This window comes from Nannobrachium achirus (assembly GCF_963921795.1).
Source record: "Nannobrachium achirus genome assembly, chromosome: 12".
Lineage (NCBI taxonomy): Eukaryota > Metazoa > Chordata > Actinopteri > Myctophiformes > Myctophidae > Nannobrachium > Nannobrachium achirus.
The window spans coordinates 41,427,767-41,451,713 of record NC_137832.1 but is presented as its reverse complement, the minus strand read 5'-3'; the positions used below and the strand labels follow the sequence as shown (position 1 = coordinate 41,451,713).

Sequence of the window (23,947 nt, the reverse complement as noted above, 5' to 3'; positions counted from 1 at the left end):
GCTGGTGGAAGCAGTGCTGAAACAAAGCTTGCTCTGTTGCTCATGTGGAAAATATGCCATCAATAGTGCAGATTAATGGATGTGGTTTGTGAGTTATTTGCTGACATTTTATATAAATATGAAATATCACCTCCCCACACACCTCTCTCTCGTTTAAAGTATGACTCAACATATGTAGCCTATTATTACACAATTAGGACTAACATAAACAGGCCAACACCACTGAAAGCAAGAAGTCAAGTCTTTTTTCCATTCTTGTCTCTTATTATTTATGTAGGCCTATTCTTATTATCATCATTCTTGTAATTCTTCTTATTTCTATTATTAGTGTGGTTGCCATAGGCAACAGGTACGCAAATCCTTTTCCTTGCAAAGTGATCCTGTGTTTTGTAAACTTTCTGAGTAATGTTATCCGGGTTGGGCGGATGACTCTCATCTCCATATATGGGCACAAAGGGGATTGTATTATTGTGGTTGCCCTAACAGGGCATCATCTGGGAATGCCCATATGCCTATATGGACTGGTCGAGTCATCAGACATTGTGATGTCAGAACAGGTCAGCTACTGTTGGTCACATACATACAGACAGCAGCCTTTGTACTGTCAGCCGGATACAGACAGTCACAGCACCGATCACCCTACTTGCACGCTCTGCTGGCAAACAAGGCCATTAGTGCACACACAGCGCAAGTTAGCACCTCAACAGAGTGCAGTCTAGTAATGACTACTAAGGTAATCCAAAAAGTCAACCAACTAATTTGTTTCTTGCAGAAGGTCGCCTGCTGGTAAATAGCAATAGGCTACACAGAAGACTAGATGCACTCATTCTGCCCCTCCTTGACTATAATGGAGTCCACATAATGGTATTGTGATGCCCCAAAGGCCATAAAATCAAAGCTCCAAACAACCCAGGATCCTGTTTGGCCTTCCTTCTCGGGCTCACCTTACCGCTTATCACTATATAAGCGTGGGGTGGCTCACGGTAGCTGACAGAGCATCTTGCAATGGGCCTGGTGTACAAGATACATGCACCTTACAAAATACTTCCTAAACATCAAGGATGTCCACAATTACAACACCAGAGGCAGCTCCACAGATCACGTTCAACCCAGATTTGGCTCTAAAAAGGTTCAAATTCGTTCTCCTGCTATACCATTAAAATGTGGAAGGCCCTACTGAAAGCCTTGGGAGGAGTGTGTAGGCTAAATCCCTATAACTTCCTTTAAAATTGGTCTGAAAGGTCACATACAGGCGGCTGCTACTCAAGACTTGTAATAGACTAAGCCTATACTTACGTTACCTCCCCTTTTCCACTGTATAGACTAAGCCCATACTTACCTCCCCCTTTCTACTGTAAATATCGATTATTTATTTTCTTCTTTATGACTATTGTTTTTTTTTCTCAACCAATCAATCAATCAATTATTAGTGTGGTTGCTATGGGCAACACACTATTGTAGGCCTGTTCGGTCAGAAAATTATTATTATTATTATTAAATAGGCTATACATAGGTCTAGGGTCAGGCTGAGGCCTATATCAGGCATCTATTCTATTCAAGACAGTCTATTCAAAGGAGAGGGTCAGACCCTGCAGTGCTTTGAAGCACTCTTGCCTCTAGAGGGCCTACTTACTACACATTATAATCGTTTCTACTACAGATGTTTAATTTGCTAATCTAAAATGGTACGGATAGCTGTGAAAGTTGTATATTATTATTATTATTGTTATATAGCCTAATATAAATAATATGGTAATTCATAATAGGTCTATTAATAATGAATGATAGTTATAACAATAATAATAATATTAATAATAAAACCAAGTAGCCTACCTAAACCATGTATTCAACAAGTTTACTATTAAAACATTTTAATCCAGAAATCACAATTGATTTTCTGTTTGTTTTATTGATCTCAAACACCCCAGCCCCAAATTATATCAAGAATCATTTTATTCAAAAGTGTCTGTGTCTGTGAACTGTGGTTTTGTATTAGGTGGCCTGACTGGCCTCAAGCACGCGCATGGACCCGACATGTCAGATGCAGTGTTGACAAGTCTTTGCTTAGTTATTTCTCTCGCAAAACCTGGCAACACTGGTCTGACGCAAACGACCAGAAAGAGCTCATGAATATTGAGTGAAAGGGCGTGGTATCTTCAGCCGCCACACGTGCAAACGTTTAAAAACCTCAACAATCAAAAGGCGTTTGCTCTGGGTGTTGTTAACTGTAGCGGTCCGGCTGTCGCTTTAATCTGTACGTGAAAGATACGAATTTAATGTTTCAATATTAACTGTATAAACGGCAGGCGGCATTGATGATACACATAGCCACGATGCTACCAGACGCCTATGGTTGTGTTGTGGCGAACAGATTTGGGAAGCTTCTGGATGATGATGCTGACCCGTTCGACTTGATCAATGAAGCCGAGAGCGAGAAAGAAAAGAAGAAAGAGGAGCTGAAGAGCGCTGCCAGTGCTAAACAGAAGAAAGCCGGACAGAGAGAGCCCAGACAGAAACGATCAGTCCTGGTTAGTAAGACCAGTCAAGAGCCCCTGGCAGGTAACTGGCATTAGTTAAACTAAAGTAGACTAGACCCCATACGTGTAGCAGTGGTGGGAAAAGTACTCTAATGTTTTACTGAAGTTAAAGTATCAATATGCAATGTATCTGCTAGTAAAAGTCTAGCCTAGTAAAAGTCCAGAATGTCAAATGTATATAAAGCTGTAACTAGTTAAGTTTTCAAATAATTGTAGTGGAGTAAAACTAAAAGTACAATAGTTGCCCCTGAGATGTAGTGGAGTTGAAGTTAAAGTATTGGACATTGGAAATTAGCTACTAAAGTAAAGTACAAATACCTAGCCCTGAATACAGGACGGTCATATACATGACCGTCCTGTATTCAGGGCTAAAATACCTCAAAAGTAGGCCATTTATTTCATGTTGATGCTAAGTAGGCCTAACACAAGACCAGCTGGAGATGATTGATTGAGCACAAATCACTGGTCAACTAAAAGGAGATCTTGGTAAGCTTTACGGCTTATACACAGGACCCACTTAATGTTGTAGGACGACATTACCTATATAGCAAGTTGGAAGCTAATGTCACCATATTAGCTTTTTATTTACTTAGCAATAGGTTCCCAAAGTAATCTTGACAAAAAGCATCTAAAACCACCAGTAATGTTGTGTTGTCAATGCTTTCTCTTCTGTGCTTAGTTTGACTGCTGGTGTAGCCTGGGATGCCCTTAGCTCGTTTGAGCATACCCAGTTTAGTGCAGTTTAGTGCAATCTCTGGGCTAGGCTACAGTCAAAATCCTCTGACGTCTGGCATTTTGTTTAATAATAACGTTTTGGGTCATGGGTGGAATGGACGACTTGGAAATATTTTAAGCATGGACCCCATTTGAACACAAGCCATTTTAATTTAAGTAGGCCTGCTGTTTTCTCACAAATTCTCAGGATAACATTGCAGAACACTGTCAGCAAGCCCAGCACACTTCATAGGGCTAAACCGTCTTATGTAGCTCGCTGTGGGCTAAAATCTCACTTATCTCAGGCCGGATCTGTGCATAATATAATTTTTTTCCCCTATAGGTCGTAAACAGCAACCACGTGGTGGAATGGTGAATAACGTGACAGGTAATGCAGCAGTGGAGCCCCAGGGAGTCATGAACCGTCCTGTTTTGAGGGAGCTCAGCGCTGTCAGCAGGCGACCCGGTTTCAGGGAGCCAAACCAAGAAGACCTCCCAAAGGAGTATTCCATTCCAAAGTATGTATATACAAATGCATTTGACACAAACCCTATACTTAATTACATGGTGTATTAACTATTGTAGGTTATGGAGCCCCAGATGTGCATTTTAAAATGATCCCCATCAACTGGTCTAGGAAACTATGATTTAGTAGGGTGCGTAGCGTTGTTCCGACGGTACCTAAGCCTAACCACCGTTGGACTAATGGACGTCAGACTATCGAATTAATGCCGATTTAGTAATCCATACTACAGTTAAGGTTAGACGCCATCTGTCTCCCCGTGGGTTCAATAATGTATTCTTCATACTAAAAGGATTAACACCGGTGTTGCCACCAGTGGGCGATATCAGTTTAGCTAAAGTGTGTCGTGTGCCTGTGCAATACATTCAATCTTCCCCTAAATATCTTATTAGTATTGGTCTAATAGGAAATGCTGCTCCCACCCCCTTCATCTCTAAGGGTCACTTTAATTAGTGGTCTGTCTGAAAATAATTCTGATGTAATTTGTCCTCAGACCATCCTATGATGCAGACTTTGATCGCAGAGGCCGAGGGTCATTCAGAGCGGGGAGAGGAGGAGGAAGAGGTGCATACTCCAGGAATTCAGAAGACTTCAACCCGAGGGGCAAGAGAGAATTTGAGCGGCACAGTGGAACGTAAGGCCTAATTTTCCATGTAGTGTGGTTCCTTTCCTGGTATTACATGGTTGTCTAAAATGCAGTGTGGTTCCTTCCTGGTATTTCAAGGTTGTCTGCATGCAGTGTGGTTCCTTGTCTAATTTAAATTAAATCATATTTCTGAACCGCATTTTGTTTCTTTTTCGCTTTCGTAATTACAGAGGCAAATCCCCAGAGGACAAGAGAGGAGGCAGAGGACCCTATAACTGGGGGTCTGTTGGAGACACTGCTGGGTGTGTTGACCTTCACAAATGACACGATGACCTTTTGTAAAAGGTCATGGGAGTGGGGTGACTGACATTGTTTCCTTATCTTTTAAAGTGAGGTGATGGAGGTGACAGCAGATGCTACGGCCAAACCTGAGGAGGACCCTCAACCCAGTAATGACCCCCAACCACCAGTGGAAGGAGAATGCCTGTAAGTTATGAATGCTTAAACATAGGGTAGCATAAGAACACACACAGCTTGTTTTGAGGAAAATTGGGTTGTAGCGTGTTGTCTACATTAGGCCTACTATGTGAGGAAAGATGTTTTGTATGGCTGCATCAATTAGAGGCGTGTCAATCAATTCAATGTATCTGTCATGTTCTGTGGAAGGAAGTAAAAAGGTTCCAAATGTTATAAAAGGCATGGCAACATGAAAATACTGTAGACTACTACTGAGAATAACTAGTGTCAGGAGGGGCTCTCCTAAACTGCATGGAAGCTCCCAAATACTGTTACCAGTTTTTTAAAAGTAGACATTGTAAATATAAAATGTCCAGCCAAAAGTTTGCAGATTTCTATTTATAATAGATTTATTTCTTTATTTTGTATCTCAGTTTGAATAGATTGTGAGCATTGTGTTGGAAATTGCACAATGGCCAGCTGCATTCAGGGGGAATATCTGCTGGGGAAAACTAAGCTAAATGTGATCCTGTCCCTCTTTGTGATAGAGTGACGATGAGTCTGGATGAGTGGAAAGCCCAGCAGGAAATGAGTCGCCCCAAGGTGGAGTTAAACCTACGCAAGGCAGACGGCAAGGTCCCCTCCAAAGCTACGGTCATACATAAGTCCAAGCATGTGGAGGTGAGATGTGTGGATGTGCACTTGTTTTCTCTTTCATAGGAAAAGGAGCAGAGATCATCTCTCAGGGTCACAGATGATTGCATTAAGACCCCATATTCAGAACTGGATCCTGCTCTGTTCAATTCTAGAGTTTTAACCTTGGTATTCCTATTTTCATTAATTATAGGCAAAATGTTCAAAATAGCCGATATACAGGGTATACTGATATACTGTAATTTCAAAATGTTTGTCAAAATAAGGCATAAGTGGTTAATGGGTAAATCCATGCTGAATCACATGAAGGCCCTACTGTACTGCCCTTGCTGCATTTCTGACCACAGAAAGTGATGATCAGCAGGTGTATTCCATCAGTTGTAATTCGAGGCCAGCGCAAATATATTGTCAGTCTCAGTCCATAGTAGTGCTTCTGTAGCTTTCTACCCTTCCTGCGGATTCACTCATTTAAGTTGATGAGGGAATTGGTGACTGTTCTGAACTAGCCTGTCAACGGGCTTGTGGAAATGTAAAGAAGATTTGAAAGTAAAATTCACAACTGGTTTTCTATCATACCAAGTTTGTAGTGAACTATTTAAGTGGGTAATTCTGTAAAGGGATCAGAAATAATTATTATATCCCATGATGTATAGTTTTCAGAACATGATGGTATTGAAAGCTTCCTCTTGCTTGAATTTGAATGGGCGCTAATGGAAATGGCATTGACTTGACAGTACTTTAGCTAACCAACCTTCTGCCAGATGCATCAAGTTTTTGCCTCGTTGCATTTTCCTTTCCTTGAATTCATTGCCTTTCTCTCCAACCTCTTTCTACAGAACAAGGAGTCTCTGGAGTACATTGAGGAAGAGGAGGAGGGCTACTATGTGCGCAGGGCAAATGACATCACTTCCCGCCTGGACATCAATTTTGGGAGCCTGAAACGCCCTACACGAGGCAGAGGAAGGGAGACCAGAGAGAAACCAGCCAGTCCTACGGAGCAACGTGAAACCAAGCCCTCGATGGTATGTTCTCAATGTCACTATATATCAGAGCTTTAATCGGGCCTAAAAATCTCAGCCCAGCCCAACACAATGCATGCTGTATAGTGTGTAGAGTTGACTGACAATAATTAGTGCTAAATTACTTGATGATAAATAAACCAACATTAATCTCTCACACCTGCCTGATACTCATACTCAATAGGTGTGTACCTATCTAGTAAGACTCCTCAGGGCGACAAGCGTGAGGTCGCGCCATCTCTTGGCCGTCTGGCCATATATGGAGACCCCTGGTACCCATAAATGGAGATCCATGTACTGTATATGGAGATATGCTGTGAGACCCCAAACATGCCCCAAACTCAGTTATTCGTTATGTGAAAATCTATGACGTCTATCACATCTGACATCATACTGTACATACAATCCCTTTTATGCCCATACGTGGAGATCCCTGTCTGAACCAGCCACATGAATATGGGCTGTCTTCCTCCATGTATGGGCATTCCATCAGGGATCTCCATTTATGGGCATAAAACGGATTCTATTAGAGTGGTTCCCATGACGTCAGTGATGTCAAAGCGTGATGTCAGAGCGGAAAACCCATAGACCGTAAAAAAGTGACGTCCAGACAGTCAGCATGTGCCGTTTCACATACTAAACTGCCTCCTTCGGTCGCAATAAAATGGTCACCAAGTGTAGTTAAGGCCTACGTTTTTTTTTAATGAAATGTAATTTAGTCTATTGTTAAGCCTGATTTATAACTTGATGCGTTGTGAGCTTGTAGACTATTTTTGGTGCGGAACACCACACACCACAAAGTATAACACGGCTTTAATGTCTTTAATGTTTTAGTTCCAGAAGTATGAAGTGGCTCCAAACCCAGATGACCCAGAGGACTTCCCAGCTCTAACGGCAGGAAGATAAATAGACCCGTGGCTCTGTGGGACATTTCTCTCGTCACATTGGTGTAAATGGGTTGTACTTCCGAGCATTGCTTTTGTTTTTGCCATATCAATGTTTGCTGGGTTTTATTGTACATTTTCACTGTCCCACTGAAAGCAATGTTTATTATTTAACCTCTGATAATAAACACTAATGCAAATGTTAAAATCACTGCTTTTGTTGTCCTAGGTTTTTTTTATCGAATTAATCAAAAAAATAATTATGCAATTAAGGTAGTTGTCATGAATCAAGAACTTGTAACATCGCAAGACTACAAGTAGACTATAGGGACGTCCTTTCCTTTTTCTGATCAACTAGAATATAAAGCGAGTCCCCCACCCAATGTATGAGTTCACTGAACGATTGATATTGTAAACTAGAAAGGAGCACTGAGTGCAAGGTTTTCTTCAACAGGTTTCTGTCATCCGTTGACCTTTCTGACCTAAAACCTCTCAGGACATTGGACTGAATGTGGCAGGACATAAGACCCTCATCATTTGGGGATTTCAGAAATGCTCTTGCATTTTAAAAATATTAATTGTCCTTGGTCTGCAGGCAGTGTGCACAAAATTGGCATCGCATATGATTGCATGAACTCCTGCAGAGATGACAGTAAATGCTTTAAAGTGAGGGGAGGGAGGGTGTGACTTAAGTGCCTTGACAACTGTTGCTAGACAAACAGGCATGGCATCACCAAAATCCAAAGAATATATTCCCAAGACAATTCCATGCCTTGCCAATAGTCACTTCAAGTGATTAAATCTCATGAAGATCCTATAATCACTGTTGCTAGATCTCACACGAGTGTGTTGCTTATAGACAGGTTTGAACAATGTCCTGATTAGGAGACAGTGTATATACAATTTTGATAAATGTTCGGAAAATATTTGCTTGTAAAGAATGAGTACAATATTTACTTGAGCGACTGTGGGGCAAAGGAAATGACCATAATCTGTGCTCATGGTCACTGCATTGTAATTAAACTCACATCCTACTTCTGGACTCAAACCCACATGACCGTTAAGTGGAAATCAAAGTTTGGGGTGCACTAGCTAAGGGACTGGGAAGTGCCTAAGGCTAGAGGAAAGTATGGCAGTGGTTCACGTCAAGTACCCCCAAATTGATATTTGGCTGTAGACCCCCCATCCCCCCACATGAGATTACGTTTTTAAAGTTATTCTAAACTGATCTACAAGGTCACAAGTATATTGACTATTTTCAAATAGGGTTCAATTGTGCCCATTTAGACCTGGTTGCCACATAAGTTTTACCTTTGAAACTGGATGCAACCTCTATTTACTATACACATAGCATTTTTTATATATATATATATATACGAATTGGAAGCTTTTCAGAAACCATTATCGGCCTCAGGTCTAAATGGGTTAAGCAGTTACTCATTCTGCTGGGGTCAGGGAGCAAGCATGAAAAACAGTTTAGGTGATAAAGTTTGGAAATAAAATCTGAGCAAGTGCACTTTTAAGCATAAGGACAATGGGGTCACCAAAATCAGTAGTTTATCCACTAGTGATTATGAAGGAGATCTGCCAAGTTATTGTTTGCAACCTAAATGTTGGGCCGACCCCATCAAAGCCATCCATTGAGCCCTGGGGCTAAAAATACATCTTGAAAACAAAGGGGAGAGGAGTACTGTATGTTTTATTTAAAAAGTCTGTTTCCATATGTGCTCTGAGCAGATATTTAGTGCATTATGAACATAGGCTATTAGATATAGCCCTGACAGAAGCACAGACTTTGATTTAACATGATTCATTCCAACATGTAGTACAAAATATTTACAAAATACAAACTTTTCTGTATATCAAATGAGTCATCTATTTACAGTTTCAAAATACAGCAGCTAAAGAGAAAAATAAGCTTCACAAGAAATTGACAAATACGTTGTGAGCTAAATATTAGCGGTGCAGATAAAAAGAAAAAGATGCCCGCAGACGCGGTACTGCAACAACATTGGATGCAATTAGTGGCAGAAAACTTGCATTGCGAGTCCATCCAGTGAAAAGATGCATTCATACTTATGCACGATCATAAAGATCAGCAAAAGCTTTGCGCAAATGTCCTAAATGTACATGTTGATGTGACAGTCTTGACAGTTCAGAATCAATCTGAGGATTACTAATGCATGCATCAACAAGTATAGAAACAACCAGGCAATGATTAAGCTATGAGAGTATATTAAATAACCATTAAAACTAAATAATTGGCAATCTGGCTGTACATGTTGATAATAACTATTGAATTGAATCAAAACAAAACAGACAAGATCATTTCTTAAACAATCCCTTGATCCACAATGAACTAAACATATTCCAATCCCTTCCTTTGAATTTGGGCAACATTGAAGAATTTCCTCAGCCTATTCCATCCCCGACTCAACGAAGTAGAGGTGCTCTAGCTGTGGGTATGGAGTGGCTGCAAGGACAAATGTGACAGAATTATACAATGAGGAAACATCCTATTTAATAGTCATGAAGCTTTTATTTTCAGTCAATAAAACCAGAGAAAACCTGAATTCCCACTGACTAAATGTATGTTTGCAAATAGCAAATACATTATGACATAGAAAGGAGGCTAGGAGTGAAAGACGGTACAAATGGAAATGAGAAGAATAGAAGAGGTAGATACCAGAGCCTGGAAAAGCGCATCGAGTGCAAAGGGGAGCGAGCTTTTCGTCCTCTGGACACAGTGTGTCTGTTCCAGAGAATAAACATACATACAAAGAAAGAAAGAAGAAATGGACAAGGTTATCCAATTAGTGCCAACAGAGGACACAGCCACTAAGCAGCCATTACCATCTCAAGGCAGAAAGACACAGTGAGGAAAGCAGAGACCAGAGAAGCTATAGCCAATCATACTCCAGAATCACCTCGTCAGAAAGGACATGCAAGAAGCCGTTGAGAAGAATAGGGGCCAGTAGAGAAACATCTAGCAACCAGACAGTAGTGCAGAATGACGTGTCACCTAGTGTTGAGAAGATTACACCCGTTTTTGATTGACAACAGAATAGTTTTAAAAAGTACGACTCCACATAAGGTCTGAAGAGAGCTTGCCTGCTTATGGGCGGGTACCATGTTTAGGTTGATTGTGTTGGTTGCGAGTCTATGGTCGCCGCATGGCTCACAACATAGCGGGTCTCTGTCACTGTCACTGGCCACTACATGCAAGTTGCCTAGGGACTTGGCTAGTCTGGTGTGACACAGGGAACTGGGAGAAGGAAGAAGATTAATTTTGTTAAGAAGAAAACAGGTTCCATGAGTGGCTATAGCTTCTCAGCCATTTAACATTTAAACAATGAATCATTGTATCATTATATTCTGATAAATGATTTGTACACAAGGTACGATGGGGGACTGAAACAAATGCCACATTTAGTTGTGCTGCTAACCAACTAAATATGGTAGATGAATGTTTTGCAGTTGTGACATGCCCGCCCCACTAACCTGCCCACTACTCCGTTTGCTGGCAGTGAGGTTCTGGTCCGCTTCCTGCTGTCTGAGTGGTCAGACAGAGCTGAGGGGTTCACGCTAGCCTTACAGCTCTGCCCACTGGACTGCAGGATGGTCCTGTGACAGGGACCGAGCAAAGCGCAGGTTGAGCCTGAAGCATGATGTGTAGGCCTGTCACAATTATTACATATTCGCCTGATCGAAATTATTTGAGTAATGACAAATATTTTACATAATCCTTTCCATGTTGAGAGGTTCATGCATTTTGAAAACCTTCTACAAAATCTGTGGAAATAGCAGATCTTTTTGTAGATTGGCTAGTTCCACTATATTTAAGTACTAAATATGAATATAACATATTATGATTTTTGGTATCGGTCATTTTGAGTAATTTCTTTGTGCATTAAAAAATGTCACATCTACCCCGTGCAAATTTTTGTGATCGTGACAGCCCCAACTCTGAATTGTAGTGAAACTAAATTGTGCTCCAACCAACACACTTTACTTACCGCGGAGACTGCGATGATGACCTGGTGTGAATCTTGTTCTCTTCCTGTCTGTAAAGACACAAAATAAGGAAAAAGGGACAGATGAGGGAGGCAAGAATATATTCTGTGTACAGAGAGGCAGCCAGCAGCCACAGAATAAAATTATTATATAAAGACATGGATTCATAGTTCAAAATGCAATGGAGTCATTTCATTTGTGCAGCTGCAGCAGGCAATGGAGTCATTTGTGCAGCTGCAGCACAGCAGCAGAAAGTGGATGTTAAGTGAAGCTGAATAATATGCGAACAGGGAAAGCCAGGAGGTGCCGCAAATCAGTACAGACCAAAGTGATGCTGTTGATCACCATCAATTGTCCCCAACAAATAGTATCTGAGGCATAGCGGTCCCTAAAACAGTGACATGTGGGACAGCGGGAATAAAAAGGGCCGTGATGTGGCACAGGGAGAGAACATTGTGTAGTTGTTCTGTTGGGGGGGGATCAGGATAGGGGTTTGCAGGGTTTCCTGCAGGAAAAAGTCTTGACCAGGGGGGGATGTCATGGCGCACGCGCAAAGCGCGTGCGCCGAAATTTTTTGATAATTAATTAATTAATTCGAGTAATTAATTCACTTAATTTTTTATATTAATTCTTATTTTTGCCCTATAAAAAACACATGAATGTGCCCATGATGACGGAAAACACAACTACATGCTATCATTCACATTTATTCAACATTGAATAACTACGTTTTTCACAGGACAGTGTAACTTGTTTTTTTCCCCCAGGTTAATCAACCAGCACTCGTGCCATATAAATAGAAGTCTACAGCACAGTAAAAAAAAAAGAAACATTGGTGTAAAGTAACTAAGTAGATTTACTTAAGTACTGTACTTATACTGTACAAAGGAGATTTTCAGGTATTTGCACTTTCCTGCATTCAGGAGATACCAGCCCTTATGTTTTCTTCAAATGTAAACAAACATGGCTGCCATGTTTGAAAGATAGGGTTGGTATGGGGGTTAAACATGCAATTTCGCGATCGCGATCATGCCTAGTACATTGTTGGAGGTCCTAAAAGTTTTTTTGAGAAAAAAATTTTTTTTTAATACCCTTGGGGGGGCGGGGGGGTTTTCAGGCCGGGCGGGGCGCCTGGCCTGTAAAGTGCTGCAGGAAACCCTGGTTTGGGATAGACTGGCAACAGAGTGTCTAGACAGAAATGCATGCTGGAAGAATGGAATGGAAGCCATAGGTAGTCCTCCACAGGGCAAGGGTACACAGGGATGAGAGCAGCATGGCTAACAGCCATCTGAAAGGACACATCCAAAAACAACCAAAGCAAAGGACAATAGAAAAAAATCACACCCGTGTGAACTGAGCGGTGGTCGTGGGGGGGGGGGGGGGGGGGGGGGGGGGTGCCTGTGTGTGTGTGGGGTGGGGGGGTGTGTGTGTGTGTGTATTGCAGTTGATGCTCAGGGCAGGCTAGACTCAACAGCACCTCTCTGGTCACCCAGGGTACTCAGGCTACACCAGAGGCTACATACAGACAGACCCACACACCAGAGGCTACATACAGACAGACACACACACACACCCACACACACGGCCACGCTATGGAGACGGTGTGACCACCGCTCAAAAAGGAAGGAGAGATGTGATCATGTGAGATGCCAAGGCAGGACAGAAACCCACTCTTTTCTACTGGGATTGAATGAGATCAAATATCCGCTACAGAGCCTTGGATCCCACAGTCTGTCACAAAGCATGCAGCTGATCATAATGTAACTAGAGAAATTCACTATTAATTACACCATTGAGGACTATAAGAATCGTGTTTATTTGGTTGATAGTGTCCATGGAGAGATATGGGTGTCAAAGGAAACAAAGCATGGGATGGTACATATTCATTCATCGAGTCACAGATGCAATGGGAAACCAGTCAATGAATGAATGCTGAACCTTGCCGTGTTTGCACAAATTGAAAACAGGCACTCATGCATGTCTCAAAGGTTTTCATGCTTGCTGCCATGCAAGAAGGGGAGAGGTCAAACATACTGCCACCGTGTGTCCAGCATGCAATCAGCACTACATAACATAAAATAAACACTGGAGCTAGATGGTGGAGTTAGACGTTTGTGTTATCTTGTATGCTGATGAGGTCCTTGGGTCTAACGTATGCAAACAAACCTGACCTCCCTTCTGACAACTGAGGGACCCATTTTGAATCACTCTCTTTAACAGAAAATAACTTGGGCTACAGGTACTCTGTCAAACTGGGGTTGAAATGGGGTTATTTGTCATGCCATCTTTGAACAATGCCACACGAAGCCACACATTAAACCATCAACACGTCTTTGTCTAAGCCTATTATGGTTACCTATTAAAACCTATGAGTACAGACCGATACAATACTTTTGACAAGCACCGTATGGCTACTAAAACAAACAACAAAGTACTTATAGTTGACCAAAGCTACAAAATCAAACGTTTCTCTTCTGAGTGTTGTTCTCATGGGAAGCGCCAAGTCAGCAGTGCCAGCCAAGCACTAAACCATCTTAGTCAACTGATCAAGATCTCGTTTTGGAGCCGTGATCAGTTGACCAGCTAGTGCAGGTGCATGAGTACTGAACCAGAGTGTTTTCATTTACATCAGCAGATATCTCAGATATGGGTAGATATCAGAGCAGAGCAACTCGGCCTGTGTCAAAGAGTGGCCAATAGCGCAAGTCATGTCATATGGTGCATCCATTGACTGCATACCCGCCTTAGGGCCAATTTATACTTCGTCCGATAACCGTGTCAACTGCAAAAGCAAAAACAAACTAAAAAACAAACAAATGTGTCATGACTTGTGACAAGCTTTTCAGTGGAAAGCCTGTTTTATCAAGGACACGGTCAGTCTTGCGACGAAGCATAATTCAGGCGTTACACCACAGACACCCCAAAAAAGGCAGTCAGCCATACCGTTAGCCATACCATTCACTGGCATAGCAATCGGGTCTACAGGAAGAGGATGTCAGTTAGTAAGGAAGTGACATGCACTTACCTCCATCATACAAAACCTCATATCCTCTCTCTTTCTCCTTTTCCTCTGCCCCACTCTCTCTCTGTCTTGCTATCTTTTGAACGGCAGGCAACACACCGGCCACACCGTACCCATGAGATTGCAGCAGAACACTACCGCCTGCCTGACATGGGATAACAAAAGCCAAAGCCATGTAGGTACACAGGCAGAGGCACGTCAACCATCTACAGCCATGCTGGCAGCCTGGCACCCAACCATATTCACATGATGGCCATTTTGCTCTTAAATCGGGGTTGCATTTCCTGCGTATGAATTAAAGAGTAAAATGGCCACTGTTATGGTCCATAGCTGAATTCACTCAGGCACAAGTCTGAGTTTACGCTCTTAGCACAGGTCTGCTTTTGACAATTACATTCTAAGTGGTTCCTCCGTTTTGACAGTCATGCAATGGTATGGTAAGAACCCTGCCACAAGGTTTCAAACTTCATAGTCGTAACTGCAATACAGTGCCCCCTGTTGGAGGACGGTTGCCATGCTATTGGCCGTGTAAAATGATTTAATACCATAGCAAGTAAATATATTTTGTCCACATCAACTTCAGATTTTGATGAAAAGGACACAGCTTATGATTTAAAGGGAAACTGGGTCTGTGGGTGTACAAACACACTCCCCCCGACAGGCATTAAACAGGTAGCTGTATTTGATGCTTTAATTGATTAGAGTTTCCCTTTAAACTTGTGACATACTGTATTGTTAAAGTTTGTTTATATTTTAGTTTAATCAAAGTGGGCAGGAAAATAAATTAGATGTTCAACTTCCATACTGTATTGTATTTACTTTTAAGATCAGTATGGCTTCTGCAAGTCCAGTATTTAACAAAGGGCATCTCCATGGTTAAGATTTGACATCAGCAAAGACAACCTCCATCCAACTCTCCAAGTGATTTTGTCTTCCACTCCTTGCTCAAAGAATTCCATCATTCATCTATTGCCCATCCTTAACCACTTAACCACAAATAGATGATTTCAAAAATAGCTGATCTACAAGCTCACAACAAACCACATTGTGAGTTTTTAATTCAGCTATTAAAAATGATAAACGATTCTCCCCTCCTATAATGACTTTCACCAAAATAATAAATGAAATGGTATGCACTTATTTTAATTACACAATATCAGAGTTCTTGAATTATTACCGAGTTACTGCATCAGTGCTCAACTCATCTTATACAGTATTCTGTATCAAAATCAGGAAGAGAATGCTATAATATTGGATAAAGTCAAGTGGCCATGTCCAAAACATCATGTCTCTAACTACACAGAATGAACTATAGAAATCTAATGAAGCATATTGTGAATGGAGGCAATGGTGAAAGAATGACAAAATAAAAGTATGCATGGATCCTAGAATTCTAACTGTACCATAAAATAACAGATTGGAGTATCATTACATGTCATTATTTCAGTGTACTGAACAAGCCAAAGTGAGGCAGCTTGGATACTTACGACAGCGAGCCTGTGGATGATCTGGACTGCCTCTTGCTCTTCAGGGCCCGCAGTTTGTCCCCTTGTGTTAGACCATTCCTCTCTTCTTCATCATTGTACTAACATTATCCAATACAACAAAGAAACAAAGGGCAAAGACAGATGAGTCATTCAATAGCCTATTTACTGCTCATGGAAGTCACGTGAAGAAACCATACTCGTGGTAGTCTAACAAGAGCAGGATCTTTCTCAGAACTCACCAGCTCTTCTTCCTCCTTCGTGGGTGTGTTGTTCTTGTTGTTCCCGTTGATGGTGATGTCGTCGACCCCGGACAGGATCCTGGTGACCGCCATCTTGCCGTTCTCCGGCTCGTTCATCGTTTTCTCCCTGAACACGTCTCCCTCTACCCACATATTGTTCTGCTTGCTGCCAGGCACAATTAGAACAGAACACAGTCAGATCCCCTTCGTTTCCATGCCAAAACTCTGAAGTCAGTAGTTTAACAATTTCAAGGTAATAGGAAGTATAAATTGGCCGTGCAATGAGCTGGCCATGACATGAACTAAAGACCATGAGCCTTAAACAAAGACTTACTCCTCGACAAAGTTCTGCTGAGGCCCGATGACAGATCCTGGTCGGCAGATTCGAATCCATGCAATGGTTTCTGCAGCTGTCAGGCGGTAATGCTTCATCATATAGCAGCCAATCAGTGTGCCGGTTCGCCCGAGGCCAGCTGAAAACACAGATGTAGTTGTTTACAACTGTCTATCAACAGGGAGCGTCCTATAAACAGTCACTAAGATGTTTCACTCATCTTGGTAAAGGTTTATCAATGCAGCGGGTGATTTAACATACTAGGACATGAGAGGGTAAATTGAGACTGACATTCCCAGTCTGTTTTCATTTACAGTAGTACAACATGTCTAAGAGGGTTGCAAACATCCAATGCAGCATCACATACTAGAGATATATGGGCTCTGACATCACCTTAATCTGCATGTACAAATTAATGATCTACCTGTCATCCACCTGATTTCTCAGAGATATACATCTGCCGCCTGCCCACACCTAACTCATTAATCTGTAGGCCTACTAAAAGAGGCAGAAATTAAATAGAAATATGTTTTTGCTGTACTGGACTGCTTTCCTGAACGCAACTATTGAGAGTGTACAAATGGAACTAAATGGACCCACTTCATTTGCAATTGCAAAGGACACACCTGGAAACCATAATCAAATCTCAAGGGAACAAATTACATTTGTGTCTTATGCTTGGTTGAAAATGAAAGAGGGGGAAATTATGATAAAGCAGACGTTAATGCCATAACTTGTAAGTGTTTATTTAGTGGGAAAAGCTTTGATGGAGACAATTTCTAAGACAAATTGTTTTGGCCACTGGGTGGGGAGGGAGTTTCTCACCTTTGCAGTGGACGGCAATGCCTCCTTCGGCATTTTCACAGATGTTGAGAAACTTCCTGACGATGGCGTCATTTGGCGTGCTTCCATCAACAAAGAAGAGGTCGTGGTGCTCAAATCCCGAGTCTGTGAAACGTCTGGCGTCGTACATCTTCTTGTTGAGACGAACGATAGTTGTGATATTGTGCTTCCTAAAGTAAGGGAAGTATGCCTCTGGAGCATGGAGAGGGTACCCTGGAGGGAGAGACACAGTAAATCCAACATTTAGTAGAGTAGGATATACCAGGACCCACCACTGGCCTGAAGCAGCAGCCAATGCAATGTTTGTCTAACTCACCATTCTCAATTTTGCTTTTTGGATGAGGCCCACTGAATGCAAGGAACTTTCCAGGAATGATCCAGTTGAAATCTCCATTTTCTGCTCTCTGCAACAATAAAGGGACAAAAAAAGATTAAAACAAATACCCCTACCATAAGCTACACAAACAACTTTGATCAAAAGTCTTCAGAACACATCATTTCATACCTCATAGTGTTCATATTCCTCTACATCAAAGTTGGAGAAGTCAAGCCAGCCAAACTGCAAAGCCTTGGAGAAATATTTATTGAGTTAGAAGCGTGATATGCCTACTTAAAAAAAAAAAATAAAAAAAAAAATCACTTTGTAATTAAAATGCTATACCTTGTGGACAGCACGTAGACAATCCAGAATGTTCAGGTTGTACATGCATGTTCCAAATGAAGCATCTCTGTGAAAAACACAAAACATCTTGACGTCATTCCCAGTGTGGCTGTTCTGAGCACCTTTTCTCTGCCTTAACACATGGGATGCCCAACACGTTCCCCAATGTGTTAACTGGTTACCATGGTAACCGATAGCCCCCGCTCTGCTGCAGCCGGGACCGAGCGAAAAAAAAAAAAAAATCAAGTTTCCCATGATGCCTCGTGGAATACTACATCCGGCGCAAATTGATTGTATTCATCCTGGCTGCAGAAACATGGATATATGTCGCTTCTTTTCCCATATTGCGCATTTGGTAAAAACTGCCCGTTTTCTAGGGACCATAACTTGCACACGGATCATTCATCACTGTATTTTTTCTTCTCCGCGTGAAAGAAAAGACTTTCGGCAGCCGTGGACGGACGGGAACACCCACGCACACAACGTGCACGCACCGCTGAGTGTACATTTTCGAACGCTCCCTAAGTGTTAATATCCTCACCAGAATGTGTGTTAGTGTGTGTGGTTACCTGAATGGAAGGTATGCGTGGTTCCTGTACACCAGCAAACTGTAGGCCTCCTCTGGCATCATATGAAGATGCATTACCTTCAAACACAAGTCATCCGTTTAACACATTTCTCTTGGTTGTTCTGAATAAAACATACAGTCTGCGACTTTGATAATTTGCCATACAGTCCTTAGGTGCACAATACTTACTGCATATGAGCCAATGAGGTAGGCAGCATTGGCTTGCTTCTTTTGGTCTCCACATGTATAAAATATTATCTTCTTCCTGGCATGTGTAATGGACTGTACCAAAAAATAAAATGCAGTGAGTGCAACAAATCCTGCCATTAAAGTTTACAATCTTTAAAAAATAAAGTGTTTAATATGATGACTGGACATTATCCAACAAACACGTGTACACACTGATTTAGATTTTTTTTTGTCACAATCTATTATGGTTTGAACAGTCCATTGTGTGAGAATGTCACTTTTATGGCTATTGAAGTTCCTGGACGGTCCTGTCGTCCTCCCTTTCAGAGTGCAAATAAGAACAGTAGGTTTCTTTACCTTGAGCTTCTTTGTGAGCTTGCAACAGAAGCGATAAAACATAGCCAGGTTAAGGGGGCCAAAGTCCGCGTAGAAGCTGTGTGAGAGAGAGGGAGAGGTTGTCAGGGCTTTTCCTTCGACATGCTGTGATTTTTTGTGCTTACTGCTTTTATTGCCTTTATTGACAGTTACAGAGTAGAGACAGGAAACGGGGAGTGTGTTGAGGAATACCAAGCAGAAAAGGTCCGCCAGGTCTGGGCATTAGAGCCCATGTGGTATGCTACTACGCTACGTTCCTTAACTACTCTGCTATCGGCACCTCCGATTTGCTTTGATTTTGTACAGGATATAAACCACCTCGCGAGTTGTATAGTAAAGAATTAAATAAAATGACAGGGTAACTAAAGAGTAAAGATTATTTTAGGATGCACCTGCATTATTGGGTCAGCTGGAACAGGCCAAAAAAGCTAGAACGATTAGAGGACATTTTTGTATCACACTGGCATAAATACTGGGTAGGCCTACAAAAGGTCATTCATATATCCTATGCCGTATCCACTATCCACCTGCAACACAAGTTCATTGAAACGGCATTCTCTCTGTCCCACAGGCCCCGAAACTGCAACTGCAGCAATGGCCACTAAAACTTCACTTGCTTTATTTACTTTTTATCATGGATGTTTTGATGTGGATATTTGTATTTTGCCAACACAACAACCATTTTAAGTAAAGTAGTACCGGTAGCAGACAATTAAATCCTTGTTCAGTGATAAGGACTATGACACATCAACTATAGCAAATCCTTATAGATTGGTGTAATAGATAAAAGTCCATCATTTCCCCTTATTTTTTGCTGCATGAAGTGCTCAAACCAGTTCCAGTGTTCTGGAGAGGTGTGGGTGTCAGATGCGCTCAACAAAACAAGGCGTGTGTAAGCATTGTCCTTTTCACTAATGTCAAGCATGAGACAAACGTCACAACACACAAACAATCAGTGGTGTAAAGTACATTTACTTAAGTACTGCATTCAAGTACAATTCTGAGGTATTTGTACATTACTAGTATTTCCAGTTTCCAATACTTTTGTAGATCTGCAAAAGATTTTTATACATTTGAAAACTTGAAATGGGACATTCTGCATAGAATAGGTCTACGTTTTACTTTTGTACTTTAAGTACATTTTGATGACAATACTTCTGTACTTTTACTTGTAACAGAGCATTTCTACATTGCAATATTGAGACTTTTACTCAGGTAAAAATGTTGTGTAGAGTACTTTTTCACCAATGCAAACAAGGCCATAAACTAATAACCACAATCCTATACAAAACAGCATGTTCCAGAGCTATATTTGGAAGGTGACTCAACTTACTTTTCATATGCCAGCTCATCGTCTATACAGAAACAATGTCGCTCAGCTGTGCTTTTTATCTTCTGCTTTAGTATGGCGAAACAGAGTTTATCTGGAAAACACGGAAATCAGGAGGCAATCAATTATCAGACGCACACACACACACACACACACACACACACACACACACACACACACACACACACACACACACACACACACACACACACACACACACACACACACACACACACACACACACACACACACACACACACACACACACACACACACGGCCTAAATCTAAAAAGCATCAATCCTAGTTGGTTCCTTTTGTTAAAAAATACACTTCATGTTTTGGCAAAAACTTTACCTTTGATGAATTCGACACTTTTAAATGCAAGTTCGTCAGCGGTCATCTTGGGTGCAGTTTGTTTCCACATGCCGTCTTGTTAATGCAATGCCTGCTTGTTTTTCCTCATGAACGTGCGCGCACACTAGTGATTAAAACCACGAAACTTGCACGCTCAAAACAGCGTTTACCGAAAGGGCAAATAGAAACCTCAAACAAATCAAAACGTTTTTGTTTTAACGCGATCGACTTCACAAGGAGAAAGTTACAGAGAGCAGCAGCAGAGTCAGGACAGGAGGAGGAGGAGGGAGCTGAACCGAACGTTAGTGCGCACTCGGCTAAAAAACGAACTCCGTCGGAGCCCGCCCCCCTTGAAGCCGTCAAACTGTTCCGCCTAACGCCATTGGCCGAGAGAGATCGAGGGCGCCACCCCGTTGCAGGGTTTACCCGTCAATCAAGCTTCGCCCTGCGTCTTGCGATTTAAAGTTCTGTACATGAGACATTCGATAGGCTCCGGGAACGTTGCCCAAGCGGTTGCTAGGACGATCAATGGACCAATGACAGGCGTGCTCTCTACTTCTATGACCCTCCCTTTCAGAAATCCAGTATCCAGACCTTTCAGCTGCTGCTCCAGATGATCACAAACATGAAACAACAAGGGAAAGTTCTGCTGATGCTCCTCTCCTCGGGAGGACTAATGATATGACACTGACTGAGCCCACATAGCCTAGACATGATACCCGGCCTCAGTCTTTCTCTCCGATGGGCCCAACACTATACGGTATCTCATCTCACAGTGGATATGACATAACTTAAAATTTAAATAACGCGATATATATATAGGCCTATAGGCTATATAAAACCTCCGAAGGTTTGGTATTTTGATTTTGTTAATGTTCTACTACAGACTGTGGAAGGTGGTAAATGACGCAAAGCCAAGTCCTGATTCTGGATGCATTGACGACAGGGGACAGATGGTGTCGCCATTTTAGGCCAAACAATATATTTATATAAAAAGACACGAAAATGAATACAAATGTGAAATATGATATTAAGTACAACATGCATTTAGTAAGCGGCGCCGGCTTTGCACGTCCCAGTATCCTTGCTGCTGTGGTGGTCAGAGAGAGGAGTTCATTGGGTTCGTTCCGCAGTCTTACCTGTTATGCCAATGTAAATATCACACTTTGGCTCCGCCTCTGAGCTGTGAGCAGCACAGCGCTTTTTTCTCGACTCGGGTCGCCTCCTCTCGCTTTTGCGCTTCATTTTGGTTTCATGCGCGCATTGCCGACATTCCTTATAGCTCCGTCAGATCTCCGCGGCGTGCACTGCAGATTGTCCCAGTATTTAGAGCATTATCACTTTGTCAATGTCATCCCTTTGGTCCTGCGGCTGCGTGTGTCATCCGAGGAACAGTTGCCTTCTCCTCCAGCCTCTCTTGTGGTGGTGGTGGTGACGTCTGAGCAGAGCAAGTTTGTGCTTTCTGAATCCCCTGCATGTGACGTATGAGGCTTCAGTTATCTAGTTGTCCAGTGCCCACCCTTCACTGTACAAAGCAGCTGCCTGCTGCTCATATAACATGGAGAAAAAACCCTGAATAAACCTATCTGTCCATGGATGCAAGCTTAAGCTATACTATCACTTGCTCCTTCAATAACTAGCAAACGGTCACATATGGGGAAGTGCATCATTTTATTTTCAAAATTAGCTATAAATACAAAAATAACTTACAGATAGCCTGGTATGACTGGAGAATGGAGGAGGTACCATTTTGAAATGAGGGCTTCCACTATTATAGTATAAACCAGCACAACACATCCATTTTATATAAAAAAAAAAAAAAAACACTGAATAAATAAATGAATAAAATAACATTAAAACACAAGTCATGTAACATTTTGGCAAGTGTCTGCACAATTCCATAAACAACTAGAAATACTGTTCCTTCGAAACAGTGTGGGCTCGATTCCAACCCAACAAATAGGATACTTTAAGGTACTGTAAGGTACAGTACCCTACAGTATTGTACTGTACCTTACTATACTGTACTGCACCTTACTGTACTGTACTGTACTGTACTGTAACTTACTGTACTTTACTGTACTCTACTGTAACTTACTGTACTTTACTGTACTCTACTGTACCTTACTGTACTGTACTTTACTGTACTCTACTGTACCTTACTGTACTGTACTGTACCTTACTGTACTGTACCTTACTGTACTGTACTTAACTGTACTCTACTGTACCTTACTGTACTATACTGTACTGTACTCTACTATGCCGTACTATAACTTACTGTACTGTACTCTACTGTACCTTACTATACTGTACTTTACTGTACTCTACTGTACCTTACTGTACTCTACTGTACTTTACTGTACTCTACTGTACCTTACTGTACTGTATTGTACTTTACTGTACTGTACTTTACTGTACACTACTGTATCTTGCTGTACCTTACTGTGCTGTACGTTACTGTACTTTACTGTACTTTACTGTACACTACTGTACTGTACTGTACCTTACAGTACTGTACTTTACTGTACTCTGCTGTACCTTACTGTACTTTACTGTACTTTACTGTAACTTACTGTACCTTACTGTACTGTACTTTACTCTACTCTACTGTACTGTACCTTACTGTACTTTACTGTACTCTACTGTACCTTACTGTACTGTACCTTACTGTACTGTACTTTACTGTACTCTACTGTACCTTACTGTACTATACTGTACTGTACTCTACTGTGCCGTACTGTACCTTACTGTACTGTACTCTACTGTACCTTACTATACTGTACTTTACTGTACTCTACTGTACCTTACTGTACTCTACTGTACTTTACTGTACTCTACTGTACCTTACTGTACTGTATTGTACTTTACTGTACCTTACTGTACTGTACTCTACTGTACCTTTCTGTACTGTACCTTTCTGTACCTTACTGTACTTTACTGTACTCTACTGAACCTTACTGTACTTTTACTGTACTCTACTGAACCTTACTGTACTGTACATATTCTATGTGTTCTAGATCTACATTTTTGATTCTGTGTTTGGGAACCAGCAACTGTCAAATGGACTCCAACTGTAGTGGAGTATATTGAGTGCATATACTGTAGGCTAACAATCCCAGATCACATCTGTCCTCCACTATGTCTATAACCAAGGCGT

General features: G+C 41.6%; 2 protein-coding genes across 3 annotated transcripts; one reads left to right on the top strand and one right to left on the bottom strand.

The window, feature by feature from the left end:
• Positions 1-2,333: 2,333 nt before the first annotated feature.
• Positions 2,334-7,395, top strand: LOC308295587 (intracellular hyaluronan-binding protein 4.S-like; the record flags this gene model as incomplete). Its single annotated transcript, XM_080738639.1, has 8 exons — positions 2,334-2,559; positions 3,595-3,769; positions 4,268-4,408; positions 4,591-4,662; positions 4,751-4,846; positions 5,365-5,497; positions 6,307-6,492; positions 7,324-7,395. 8 exons carry the CDS (start codon positions 2,334-2,336, stop codon positions 7,393-7,395), a joined length of 1,101 nt encoding a protein of 366 aa, XP_080594765.1.
• Positions 7,396-9,121: 1,726 nt separating this feature from the next.
• On the bottom strand, positions 9,122-22,035 carry cdc14b (cell division cycle 14B; the record flags this gene model as incomplete). 2 transcript variants are annotated; one of them, XM_080739199.1, is made up of 16 exons in its annotated part: positions 9,122-9,846; positions 10,485-10,638; positions 10,875-10,997; positions 11,390-11,437; positions 15,897-15,994; positions 16,136-16,301; positions 16,470-16,608; positions 17,295-17,525; positions 17,629-17,716; positions 17,818-17,880; positions 17,974-18,040; positions 18,543-18,619; positions 18,731-18,823; positions 19,088-19,163; positions 20,439-20,529; positions 21,930-22,035. In XM_080739199.1, the coding sequence occupies 16 exons, from the start codon at positions 22,033-22,035 to the stop codon at positions 9,826-9,828; spliced, it is 1,641 nt and encodes a 546-aa protein (XP_080595325.1). In that variant the 3' UTR covers positions 9,122-9,825. The 2 variants fall into 2 exon arrangements, with proteins under 2 accessions (XP_080595325.1, XP_080595326.1); XM_080739200.1 differs by lacking the exon at positions 21,930-22,035 and adding an exon at positions 20,791-21,047.
• Positions 22,036-23,947: the final 1,912 nt, after the last annotated feature.